At 40.4% G+C, this 12,515-nt stretch overlaps 1 protein-coding gene across 7 annotated transcripts in view; it reads left to right on the top strand.

Annotated features, from left to right (window-relative positions):
* LOC142139148 (granulocyte-macrophage colony-stimulating factor receptor subunit alpha-like) overlaps positions 1-12,515 on the top strand; it is a 108,420-nt gene that overhangs the window by 20,637 nt on the left and 75,268 nt on the right. For 5 of the 7 annotated variants that reach the window (XM_075196506.1, XM_075196508.1, XM_075196504.1 and 2 more), the window contains exons 2-3: positions 4,307-4,399; positions 4,769-4,889. In XM_075196506.1, coding sequence (XP_075052607.1) covers positions 4,805-4,889 — 85 coding nt within the window. In that variant the 5' untranslated portion in view covers positions 4,307-4,399; positions 4,769-4,804. Of the gene's footprint in view, positions 1-1,049; positions 1,190-4,306; positions 4,400-4,768; positions 4,890-12,515 lie in introns of all 7 variants that reach the window. The other 2 variants (XM_075196507.1, XM_075196505.1) reach the window with 2 other exon arrangements.

Raw genomic sequence — 12,515 nt, 5'->3', positions numbered from 1 at the left:
TTGTGGTTCCTAAAACCAATGCTGAAGCATAGTCACCCAAGGCCTCGTGGATAAAGGATGTGCTTTGAGGAGATGAGAAAGACCGTTCGAGAGTGAAAAGCTTTTTTTATTTTTTAAATGAGAGAAGGGAAATTTGTGATTCTGCACACAGTTGTGTCACGTGAGAAGATTTTGTGACAGGAACCTTATATGTAGGGAAGGAGCTCGAGTCAGGCTGGTTGATTGGTGTTTAATCTTCAATGATCAGTAAAATGCAGAGAACAATAAGGGCGTTGTGATTAAATGGGTACTTTGATACATCGACTGACACTAGGATTATGGTACAGCATGATTTTATTTTGAAGTCAACATATTAGAGCTATACAGCATGAGACCTCAGATCTTAACTGACTAAAATTATTGAGAAACATAACTTTAAATCCCCAATAGTTTGGAACACTGGTCTCGAGGAACATTAACCAGCTGATTGCCAGTCTAGAGTCTAGTTTTTGCCTCTAACCCTCATAAAAACTATATTCCATGTTTTTATGAGGGTTAATTATAACACTAATGTCCTATGCTAACTACAAATTTAACCAACATTATAACAATACTAACCTATGTTTATACTAACTTATATATCTAGACTATACATGCTAAATAGAATAAACTATCTACACAGCTGCCTCAAGGCATTCCTTCACAGGCGTGTTCATACAAATGCAGCTCATAAGGACCTGCAGAAGCAGAGATATACGTCTGATAAGAGGTGTATCTTTGCACCTGCTATAGTGCAGCTGCAAATACACACTAATGACTTGTAAACGAGGTACATATGCCGCTGAAGCGGAGCCAGACGCATTTGTGTATGGCTCTGCACATGGGTGGAAATACTCTATTTTGGCATGTGCTGTTTTGTAGCATAACTTAAAACCATTTTGCCTACATCTCTGCATTAGGTCCATTAAGTTTGTGTTAAACTCTTGAACTTTATGGGGTCTTTTCAAAAAATGAATAAAAAAAATAAATAAAAAAAATAAAATAAATAGATATTTTTATTTTACCTGTAGACACCCTTAGCTAACCTCTTGGCAATCAGCGGACAGAGGCGGTCCTTGATAAATAGGCTTTGCAGGAGACCCCCACCAATGTTGTAGGCTTCGCAGGATGGTTACCCGCCAATGTTAGCCTTTACTGGCCGGTGGCTTTGGTAAGTAGGAAGAAGCTTTAATGTGTCCATACCCACTGGTGCTTGCTAGAAGAAGCCTTAAATCCTGTGGAAACTCAAATGTTCTCAGGATTTAGAGCTTATCTCCCTCTGAGACTACTTGGTACAATTGGACTGGTACATTTGAATCATGGAAATCACTCGAGATCAATTGCCTTATCTGCATGATTACTGAGAATCCACTTGGACTTACAGTCTTCCCGGTCCCTTTAATTTACCACTTGGTATATTAAAGCTGATCTAAAATTGAGGGAGATGAACAGGTACAAAATGCTTGATTGTATAATATTTTAATGTTTCATTCTAAAACACAATAATATAGTCAAATAGGCAGTAAAAGCAAGATTTTATCATTTATTTTGACTGTAAACTGCGAACTATGGGCCTGAGTCATTAAGGAAAGTAAGGCAAAAATTATAGTAAACGTTCTCCGGGACAAACCATGGTACAATGCAAGGGGTGAAAATTAGTTTATTATTTTGCACATGAAGTTAAATACTGTTTTTTAATCTAGCACATAAATACTTGATAGCTTTATTTTTACACTGAAATTTAAAGTCGATCTAGGACATGTCCTACCCCAACTATAAATATGCCATCACATTTTAAATGTACACCCCCTTCCCCCCCCTCCAATGCAACATGGTTTTGCCCAGGTGCAAAGTTACTCCTTTTTTAAGCTTTGCTCTCCTTAATGACTCAGGGAAACAGGTATGGTAACTTAGGGTGCAGTGCAAACAGATGTCTCAATGATTTGGGTGGGGCCAGACCATCTATATAAAAAATAAACTGTTTATTTACACTCCAGCATGATACTTTAGTTGGAAACAACACTAAAATAAATATGTACAGCTCCTTTCTCCCCCAGCACAGTTCTTAATTGATTAGCATGAATATTGTTGCATACCATACATTTCTACAGTAACTCATCCTGCACAAACTCTTAAAAATGTTCCCAGATGGTAATATTTTTGTCACATATTTTTAAACTAGTGGTTAGATATCACTTGTAGGTTACATGTAATCCTCTTCCTAATCTCCGTCTACAGGGATGCTTTTACTAAATTACCACTGTTACAGCATTGCTGACCTCTAAACTTTTCCCATATGTAATGATAGCTTCTGGCACACACACTGTGTTATTTTGCTTCTAACAAAGACCATCACAGTTATTCCCTCAGAATCACAGTTCATTACCCTCTCTGCGGGGACCTTATCCCCTGGGCTATAACACATACTCGTTGTGCTCTCTTTTCCCTTTTGGGATTCTCCTGCTCACTTGACTTTGCTCAGGCTCTGACACCCTCTTTATGTGGTGCACTCTCAGCTTTGCTTAGTAAATCTGATAATTCCAATAGTGTCCTCTTGCAGCCGCATCACTCCTCCCTAGGTTTATAACACCCAGTCTGGTGTCCTCTCTACCCCACTTGATCACATTGAACACTGTATCTTGCAGCAAACATTGGGGGCCTGAGTCATTAAGGAGAGCAAACACAAAAGAAAAAAGGAGTAAATTTTAAGCTGGTCAAACGTTGTTACAATGCAATGGGTGCAAATCCATTTATTATTATGCACATAAGAAAAATACTGGCTGTGTTTTCATGTAACACACAAATACTTGATAGCTATATTTTTAAACGGAAATTTAAGTTGATCTAGGACATGCCCTACACCAACTGTAAATCTGTCCCCATATTTTAAATTTACCTGCCCCCTCCAATGCAACATGGTTTTGCCTATGTGCAAATTTACTCCTTTTTTTTGTACTGTGCTCTCCTTAATGTGTTCTCCTGAAACTCGGGTCCTGGGACTCTATATGGCAGATTTTCAATGCTGCTGTTAATCATACTTGCCAACTCTCCCGGAATGTCCGGGAGACTCCCACATTTCGCGAGGGTCTCCCGGACTCCCGGGAGAGTGTGGCAATCTCCCAGATGTGCCTCCTTCCTAGTGAAGTGGGCAGAATTAGGTCCAAAATGCCGCGATTCACGGGGTAATTACACGATTTTTGGAGCCCCACCCCCTGCACGTCCACCTTTCCCGGCAGGCTGCCGGATCATACTTGCCATAAGTTGGCAAGTATGCTGTTAATTGGCTCCAGGGACTTTATTATTATGGGGGCTTCATCTTCTTGTATATCTCTGAACTTGGGAACTGCTTCCCCTTTTTATATGCAGCCATGCTCTGAGGTAATTTCTCTGTCAGATCTGCCTCATTTCACTCATATTCTCAGTTATGAAGTATTTTGGCACCTTACAGCAGCAGGCCAGAGATGTGCTCCCAAACTTGCAGGGGGGATGCCTGGATCCCCCTGCACAGCACCCACAGCTTCACAGGGGGTGGGGCATGTAATCTAACTCCCTCCCCCTTCCTTGGGACACTGGTACTGTCCGTCTGCATTTCTCCCTCCCACCCTCCACCCTCATTGCCTGTCGGGCAGAAGGGGGGAGAAGTGTGAAACAGAAGGGGGGAGAAGTATGAAGCAGAAGGGGGCAGTGTGAAGCAGAAGGAGGGAGAAGTATGAGGCAGAAGGGGGGGCAGTGTGAAGCAGAAGGCGGGAGAAGTATCAGGCAGAAGGCAGGGAAGTGTGTAGCAGAAGGAGGGAGTAGTATGAGGCAGAAGGGAGAAGTGTAAAGCAGAAGGGGGGGCAGTGTGAAGCAGAAGGGGCAGTGTGAAGCATGTGGGGCAGTATAAAGCAGGAAGGGGAACAGTGTGGTGGAGGGGGGGGGGCAGTAGTGTGATTAAGGGAGATAGTAGTGTGAATCAAGGAGGGCAGCAGTGTGATGCAGTGTGGGGTGGTGTGCAGGATGGGGGACACTGTGATGAAGGGGGGCAGTGTTCTGGATGGGGGACACTGTGATGAAAGGGGGGCAGTAGTTTGATGCAGGGGGGGCAGCAGTGTGATGCACAGGACATATAAGTGAAGTGTGATGTTACATGTTAAGGCCATCTATTCAGATTACTTGTCATCTCCATTTAAAGGAATAATAAAGGAAATAAGATGCCCATTGCTTATAGCAAGTGCATAATACATAGGCTTATTATTATTATATAGGTTTTTTTGTTCTGAAAAATAATGCCTGGATACCTCCCCTCTAGAAATCCTGTGTTTGACCCTGGGCAGCAGTGGAGTCTGGACAGCATTCTGCATCAAATATCACTGCATCTGGACCATTGGAGGAGGTAAGGCAGGTAAGGTCTTGGAAGTGGGTATTTGATCTGTGCAAAAGGGGGGGGGGGTGGCAGTGGGCTGAAAATTTGAATTTGCCAAGTCTGCCGAGAAACCTTGCGCCTGCCCTGCCTGGCTGTCTCGCTCTCCTCACACAGGTTCTGTTCAGCTCATACCAGCCTTATGTCACAAAGCCATGTGTGTAAAATATACCATAAGTTATTATTTCTGTTCTTTTAACTGGGAAGCATGTCAGTTAAAGGGACCACTTATCCTTATTCCACCCAATAGTTCACCGCATGTTCAAGGAGCCCCCATAACAATATGTGAACTAACCAGCTCAATTACTGTATCTTTTCTAAAAGTTTTACAAATATTTTCTTCTGTTCTAGATCTTATGTGAGATTTGAAGTCTGAATTATTTGAAAATGGTGCATTCCTCTTATCTGGTATTTCTGATCATTCTGTGGTTTTCTCTTCAACTAGTGTGCAAAGTAACAATGGTTTCTCCAGGTGAGCGGAATAGCTGTGATTATTTATCAAGATACATCTTCAGTGACAGGGAAGGCAGTTGAATAAGCAATTCTATTATAGTAACACAATGTAATACAGTACAATGCTTCTATATTTTTATGCATTTGATACTATATGTTTTTAGCATGTATTTCAATTTAAAAAAAAAACAAAAAACTTTAATTATACCTGAAGGAGTACTCAAATACAAGATAATATCTTTTACATTGTGGAAAATTTATTAAAGCGTATATTCATTGAAGTTCAGGTATCGATGGAGCACAATTGTTTGAGAAAAACAGAGCGACCCAGTACCTGACACCTGTGTACTCAATCCCACCGTTTGTTCCTTATAATTATGCTATATCCAAGGCATAGGGGCATATTCAATTCTTGGAAATATAGCCAAAAATCTCGCGGCGAGTGCACTATTACCATTATTACGGTAACAGTGCATGTAAATACCGTTATTACGGTAGTTTTCTCGCTGGATTTCAGCTCGCGGCTCAGGGAGCTGCGAGTTGAAATCCAGCTTACTATTACCGTAATAACTATAATAGTTTTAACGCCGCGGGGAAACTAAAGAATTGAATATGCCTCATAGGGGCGTTTTCAATTGTCAGTGGAAACGCCGAAAATCCCACGATCCGCGCACTATTACCGTTATTACGGTAATAGTGCGCGGAAAAAACGTTAATACGGTAATTTTCTCGCTGGATTTCAGCTCGCAGCTCCCTGAGCCGCGAGCTGAAATCCAGCTAACTACTACCGTAATAACGGTAGTAGTTTTTACGCGGCGGGACTTCCGGAGAATTGAATATGCCCCATAGTGTCAAAACTGTATGGAACTTTCTGATAGTTGGTGATTTGTATTTACTAATGTATCATATTCCTGCCACTAGTTCTTTATGAAGAATTTGTTTTGTGCACTGTACTATGTTATTGTTTATCTTTTCTAGTACAATGCAGTGTTATTCATGTTTGGGTAGGGCTGCAGCAGAATTCCTGTTTTTCAAACTCTGTCTCTCCTTATCAACGTGTTTAACACAAGTTAACAGCTGCATGTCAAACACGTTTGTTTTTATAATAAGGTTTCACTTACATTTGAACTTGTCCATATAAACACAAGACCAACAACAATGGGACATAACTTACTTGAGCCACTAGGCTGGAGACTTGCAGCCATATTCTGCTTTAACTTTTTCACCTCCTGTATTACACTAGAACTCAATGGTCACAACCTCCACATTTTCTTATCCAGAAAAGAAAAGTAAATCTATTACTCCTTTGATTGTCGCACATAATTGACATGCTTCATCCTGATGTAAATACTGCTTAAAAAAGTATTTAACTCTATCAGTATATATTGTGTGGGATTTTTAATTTACTGTAAATATTATATTAAACACTGTTTTACGTCCTATTGACATTGTTGTTTCCACTTCCCACACACTCTCCTGTACTAAGCAGACAACAAATGTAAAAATTAGAGGAATTTTTGATGATTTACCATCACAGTTCTTCTTATTTCTATATTCTATTGACTACTTCAGGAAGAACATTCCCCATGGATTTAGGCATACTTCGGCACTGTCCTTTAATATCTGGGGAATTCCCGAAATCTGGCTTGGTGTCCCAAACTCCCAGGAAAGCAGGCACTTCTCACGCATCCTGTCACTTCATAGGAGTCTAAATTATGTAATCTACGATGAATCGCATAATCTTGGCCCTGCAATTTGTGGCATCCCTTCCCCTTCCACACTGCCAGTTGACCTCCCCTCTGGAATTACCCAGGGAGGGGAAGGGCTTATGCTATTTGTGAGTACAATTCCCCTACAATTTTCATTCCTATGGTGACCATAAATTATGACAAGGAGACACCACACTGCAGGCCTCTCTGTTATAGTATGACAGACTCACCATGGCAAATCCTCATGCTAGTTACTGCTTTCTCAGGGAAAATCCTTTAGCAGTGACCAGTCCTGGCTATAGCATTATTCCTGGTTTCTCATTTAGTGGGGTACATAGATTTGTGAAAGTGCTGTCATCATCTTTAGGGACCCGCAAACAATACACCTCATAAGAAGCATATTTGGAGCTATAGTTGAGTGCAAATAAGCTGCATCTCTAGGGTACATGCTTCACTTATGTCTGCACATCTATAATGTTCTGAACATGTGCACAGCAGATCCACCTTTCCAGGAATAAGGTGCTGCAACAGCAAGTACTTTATACTCTAAGGGTCTGAGTCATTAAGGAAAGTAAGGCAAAAAAAGGAGTAAATGTTCTCCGGGACAAACCATGTTACAATGCAAGGGTCGCAAATTAGTTCATTATTTTGCACATAAGATAAATACTGGCTGTTTTGTTACCTAGCACACAAAATACATGATAGCTCTATTTTTACACTGAAATTTAAAGTTATCCAGGGCATGCCCTACCCAAATTATAAATCTGCCCCCACATTTTAAATATACCTCCCCCTTCAACGCAACATAGTTTTGACCAGGTGCAAAGTTACTCCTTTTTTATACTTTGCTCTCCTTAATGACTCAGGTTCTAAAGGTGGTCACACATTTTTGTGCATGTGCAATGTGGCAAAGCCCATTTTTACCACCATTAAACTTTCTTCCAACTCTAAATCAGGCTCCAAGGGGTTATTAGGGAGCATGTTTGTAGAACTAGCAATTAGCATTCCTTAGACTTCCACACTGTGAGCTCTACTTAAGTTCTTCTTTGTCTGAGCAATCCTTTTATTTCACATACAATTTAATTTCTGAAAAAAAAATAGTGAATTAGGTTTCACTTGTAGCCGCAATGTGGTTGTGTCTATCTTCTACATCTGGCCCCATTACCAAAATCATAGTAGCTGATGTCAAAGAGTGGTAAAAAGGAGGAATTGACTGTTTCCTCCTCCTCCCAGTGTAGTACCATGATGAAATTGTTAGTTTTATACCTGAAGTAGGCCTTATTGCCATCAGCATCTCGCAGATATATAATAGGAAAATAAAGATTATCTAACCACAAGCTGACAAGATGGCCAAAATACTAGCTAATGATGTAATGTTCTTTACTTTTATGGTGTTAAAAGATTTCTAAAAAGTAATAATATGCTTCTGACTTTCCTGCAATATCTCCTGCTACCATTGCTTTACCCAAAATGCCATCATTGCAAGCACAGTGACTGCCTCATTACACTTTAAATTTCTTAACACACACGGGTAATTTTTTGTACTGTGTGAGAGGAAACCAGAGTAAACACATGCGAACATGGGAAAAACTTGCAAACTCCACACAAATAGGGTCATGGAAGCATAGCCGGATTAAGGGGGGGGGCACAGGGGGCATGTGCCCCAGGCCTCCCTCTCTCGGAGGGCCCCCCTCCGCCTGGTAGGAGAGAAGCTGCTGAATGTTTTGATTAACTGTCTTTTTCACCCCCCCTCCCCTGCTCGCAGCACCCCCTCCCCTGCTCGCGGCACCCCCTCTCCCACCCGCCGCGAGTGGGGGAGGGGGGGGTGAAAAATACAGTTAATGAAAACATCATTGGTGGTCAGTGGCAGCAACAGACAGCCAATCGTGAGGATGCCTGCTGCTGATTGGCCCTCAGACAGGAAGTGCTCATTTTTCACTTCCTGTCTTCTGAGCAGCTTGGAGTGATGCAGCAGAGAGCTGTGTGTGTGTGTGTGTGTGTGTGTGTGTGTGTGTGTGTGTGTGTGTGCGTCCCGCTGACGTATCCTATTTGTTAAAAAGAGCCAAAAGCTGCAACTTTGAAATTTTACAGTACAGGTTTATGTTTACATGCCCAATTTCAAGTACATAATGGTATTGCCAAATATGCTCATGATATGACCACAGCATGCCATGGCTTCAGTTGAACAAATGTGTGGGCATTTGTGTTCCTGATTTTTTCCCATGGACTGTTGGGCAGTATAGATAATAACCAGTAACTCCTTTGGAAAATATAACCATTTTATTAATTTCAAACATGCAAAATATTATGACAAGGGACTCCTAGTAATAATAAAGAACTAACTATTACCCTCATTTGCAGACCTGTACTCACTTACTTGATCACATGAATGGGAACATCACTACCTCTCACAAGGTCATCACACTCATCTCCTGAAATAAACTGTGCTACTGTTGTTCTCTACCCCCCCCCCCCCCCCCCTCCCACACACACACACACTTCAAAACTGGTGCCACCCAGCAGGAGATGAATAATGATAACAAAAGGTGCAGTAATTGCACCTATTAAAGCTCATTAGGAATGCAGCCCTTACCTCAAACAGCAAACACCCTAAGGGAGACATACAGCAGCAATAGCTGAAGTAGATAAATATGAAATTAGTAGACATATGGTATTAGCTAAAAAGTGCCCGTGAGGAAGTCCACAATATGAAAAAACACAGTGGATATCATCTATGGACCAGTCTACAGAGTACCAATCATATGTGGCTGCCATCATTGGAAAATGACTGTTAATCCTTGGAATCCACATTAATTAAAGCAGATAACCCTTTTTGTTTCTGATTTTGTAGATCTGCATTTTGTTAAAGTTTATTACATTTGATGATTTTATTACACTATATTGCTGCTATCTTTTGCTGTTCTGCATAACTGCATCTATTGAGCTGCTTGCTACCTATGAGAAACAGATCCACTGGAAATCTACAGACCACAAGACATTTGAGATAAGCTTACATATGTATTAGAGATGGTCACTGACCCCCGTGTTTTGGTTTTGGATTCGGTTTTGGATCTGGATTACCGTTGTGTTTTGGTTTTGGTTTTGGTTTTGCAAATCCGCCATTGCGTGTTTTGGTTTTGGTTTTGGTTTTGTTTGGTTTTGTTTTGCTATTTTGTTGGAAAATACATGTTTTTGTGCCTAAAATAACCCAATTTAGTGCTCCAACTGTTTTAGAGATAAGTAATCTAATTGTTGAGGTAATAAATCATCCAAAAAAACTGTTTAATTCTTCGTTGGTAGGCCTTCGTTTATTCTACACACAAAACAGATTGTCTTCCTCTCCATCTATGCATATTGGCAATGCAGCCATCGTCTTTGAATCTATATTACACCCTACACTTATAGTTAAATATGTAAAGAAATGGAAAAAGACAGTTTGCTTTCTGTCTCTATAGGCCCCCCTCCACTTTTTTAAAAAAACAAAAAATTCAGCCGTTATAGACTGTACAATATTAATTGACATGGGGAAAGCCAGTTTGGTTTCTGTCTCTCTAGGCCCCCCTCCACTTGTATAAAATACCAAAAAATCCAGCCGTTATAGACTGTACAATATTAATTGACATGGAGAAAGCCAGTTTGGTTTCTGTCTCTCTAGGCCCCCCTCCACTTGTATAAAATACTAATAAATTCAGCCGTTATATACTGTACAATATAAATTGAAATGGACAAAGGCAGTTTGGTATCTGTCTGCATCAGATCCTCTCTCCACTAGGAGTAAAATAGAAAACTATTCAGCCGTTATATAATCTAGAATATAAATAGAAATTGAGAAAGGCAATTTGGTATCTGTCTGCATCATAATCATCAACATCATCATTAGCGCCCTCGTCGCCTACACAAATCTCCCCCTCATCCTCTTCTAATTCCAAAGTGGCATCCTCAATTTGGGTATCACTGGCTACACTCGGGCTATTAAGGCACACATCAGCAGAATGCTCACGATTAGACATCCCACTGTTGGATGGACTCTCCACAGGGATTGTTGTCATTTGTGAATCAGAGCAAATATTCTCCTGTAATGCCTCACTGTTATCTTGCAGCTCGGCTTTGACGCGTAACAGTAGTTGTGCACCAATTGTAGGCTGGGTAACTTTTTGGGATCTGCCACTAATAGCCAAAGGTGAAGGCCTCATTCTCTCTTTGCCACTGCGTGTGTAGAATGGCATGCTTGCAATTTTTTTTTTATCGTCACTTAACTTTTGCTCAGTTACACTTCTTTTTCGCTTCAATACAGTAAAAAATTTTTTGGTTTTTGTTTTTTGCACTAATTTGAAAACACTCTGTTGTTTGACATCGCCTTGGCCAGATGACGTACTGGGAACACTAACATCAGGACTGGTGACAGAACCTGGTTGCTCATTCAGATCATATGTGGACTGCTTTGAATCCATTCTGAGCGCAAACCACTGGGGAGTGCTAAAAATTATTTAGTAGATTCTGCTGACAGATATGACTTTTGACAGCCAGAAATATTAATGCACAATTAGAGAGGACACCCCAAAAACACTGAGGAGTGCTTAAAATTATTGAGTAGATACTGCTGACAGATATGACTTTTGACAGCCAGAAATATTAATGCACAATTAGAGAGGACACCCCAAAAACACTGAGGAGTGCTAACATTTATTGAGTAGATACTGCTGACAGATATGACTTTTGACAGCCAGAAATATTAATGCACAATTAGGGAGGACACCCCAAAAACACTGAGGAGTGCTAAAATTTATTGAGTAGATACTGCTGACAGATATGACTTTTGACAGCCAGAAATATTAATGCACAATTAGAGAGGACACCCCAAAAACACTGAGGAGTGCTAACATTTATTGAGTAGATACTGCTGACAGATATGACTTTTGACAGCCAGAAATATTAATGCACAATTAGAGAGGACACCCCAAAAACACTGAGGAGTGCTAACATTTATTGAGTAGATACTGCTGACAGATATGACTTTTGACAGCCAGAAATATTAATGCACAATTAGGGAGGACACCCCAAAAACACTGAGGAGTGCTAAAATTTATTGAGTAGATACTGCTGACAGATATGACTTTTGACAGCCAGAAATATTAATGCACAATTAGAGAGGACACCCCAAAAACACTGAGGAGTGCTTAAAATTATTGAGTAGATACTGCTGACAGATATGACTTTTGACAGCCAGAAATATTAATGCACAATTAGAGAGGACACCCCAAAAACACTGAGGAGTGCTTAAAATTATTGAGTAGATACTGCTGACAGATATGACTTTTGACAGCCAGAAATATTAATGCACAATTAGAGAGGACACCCCAAAAACACTGAGGAGTGCTAACATTTATTGAGTAGATACTGCTGACAGATATGACTTTTGACAGCCAGAAATATTAATGCACAATTAGGGAGGACACCCCAAAAACACTGAGGAGTGCTAAAATTTATTGAGTAGATACTGCTGACAGATATGACTTTTGACAGCCAGAAATATTAATGCACAATTAGAGAGGACACCCCAAAAACACTGAGGAGTGCTAACATTTATTGAGTAGATACTGCTGACAGATATGACTTTTGACAGCCAGAAATATTAATGCACAATTAGAGAGGACACCCCAAAAACACTGAGGAGTGCTAACATTTATTGAGTAGATACTGCTGACAGATATGACTTTTGACAGCCAGAAATATTAATGCACAATTAGGGAGGACACCTCAAAAACACTGAGGAGTGCTAAAATTTATTGAGTAGATACTGCTGACAGATATGACTTTTGACAGCCAGAAATATTAATGCACAATTAGAGAGGACACCCCAAAAACACTGAGGAGTGCTAACATTTATTGAGTAGATACTGCTGACAGATATGACTTTTGACAGCCAGAAATATTAA

This window comes from Mixophyes fleayi, chromosome 2, assembly GCF_038048845.1.
Source record: "Mixophyes fleayi isolate aMixFle1 chromosome 2, aMixFle1.hap1, whole genome shotgun sequence".
NCBI lineage: Eukaryota > Metazoa > Chordata > Amphibia > Anura > Limnodynastidae > Mixophyes > Mixophyes fleayi.
This window is presented reverse-complemented; position numbering and strand designations above follow the sequence as displayed.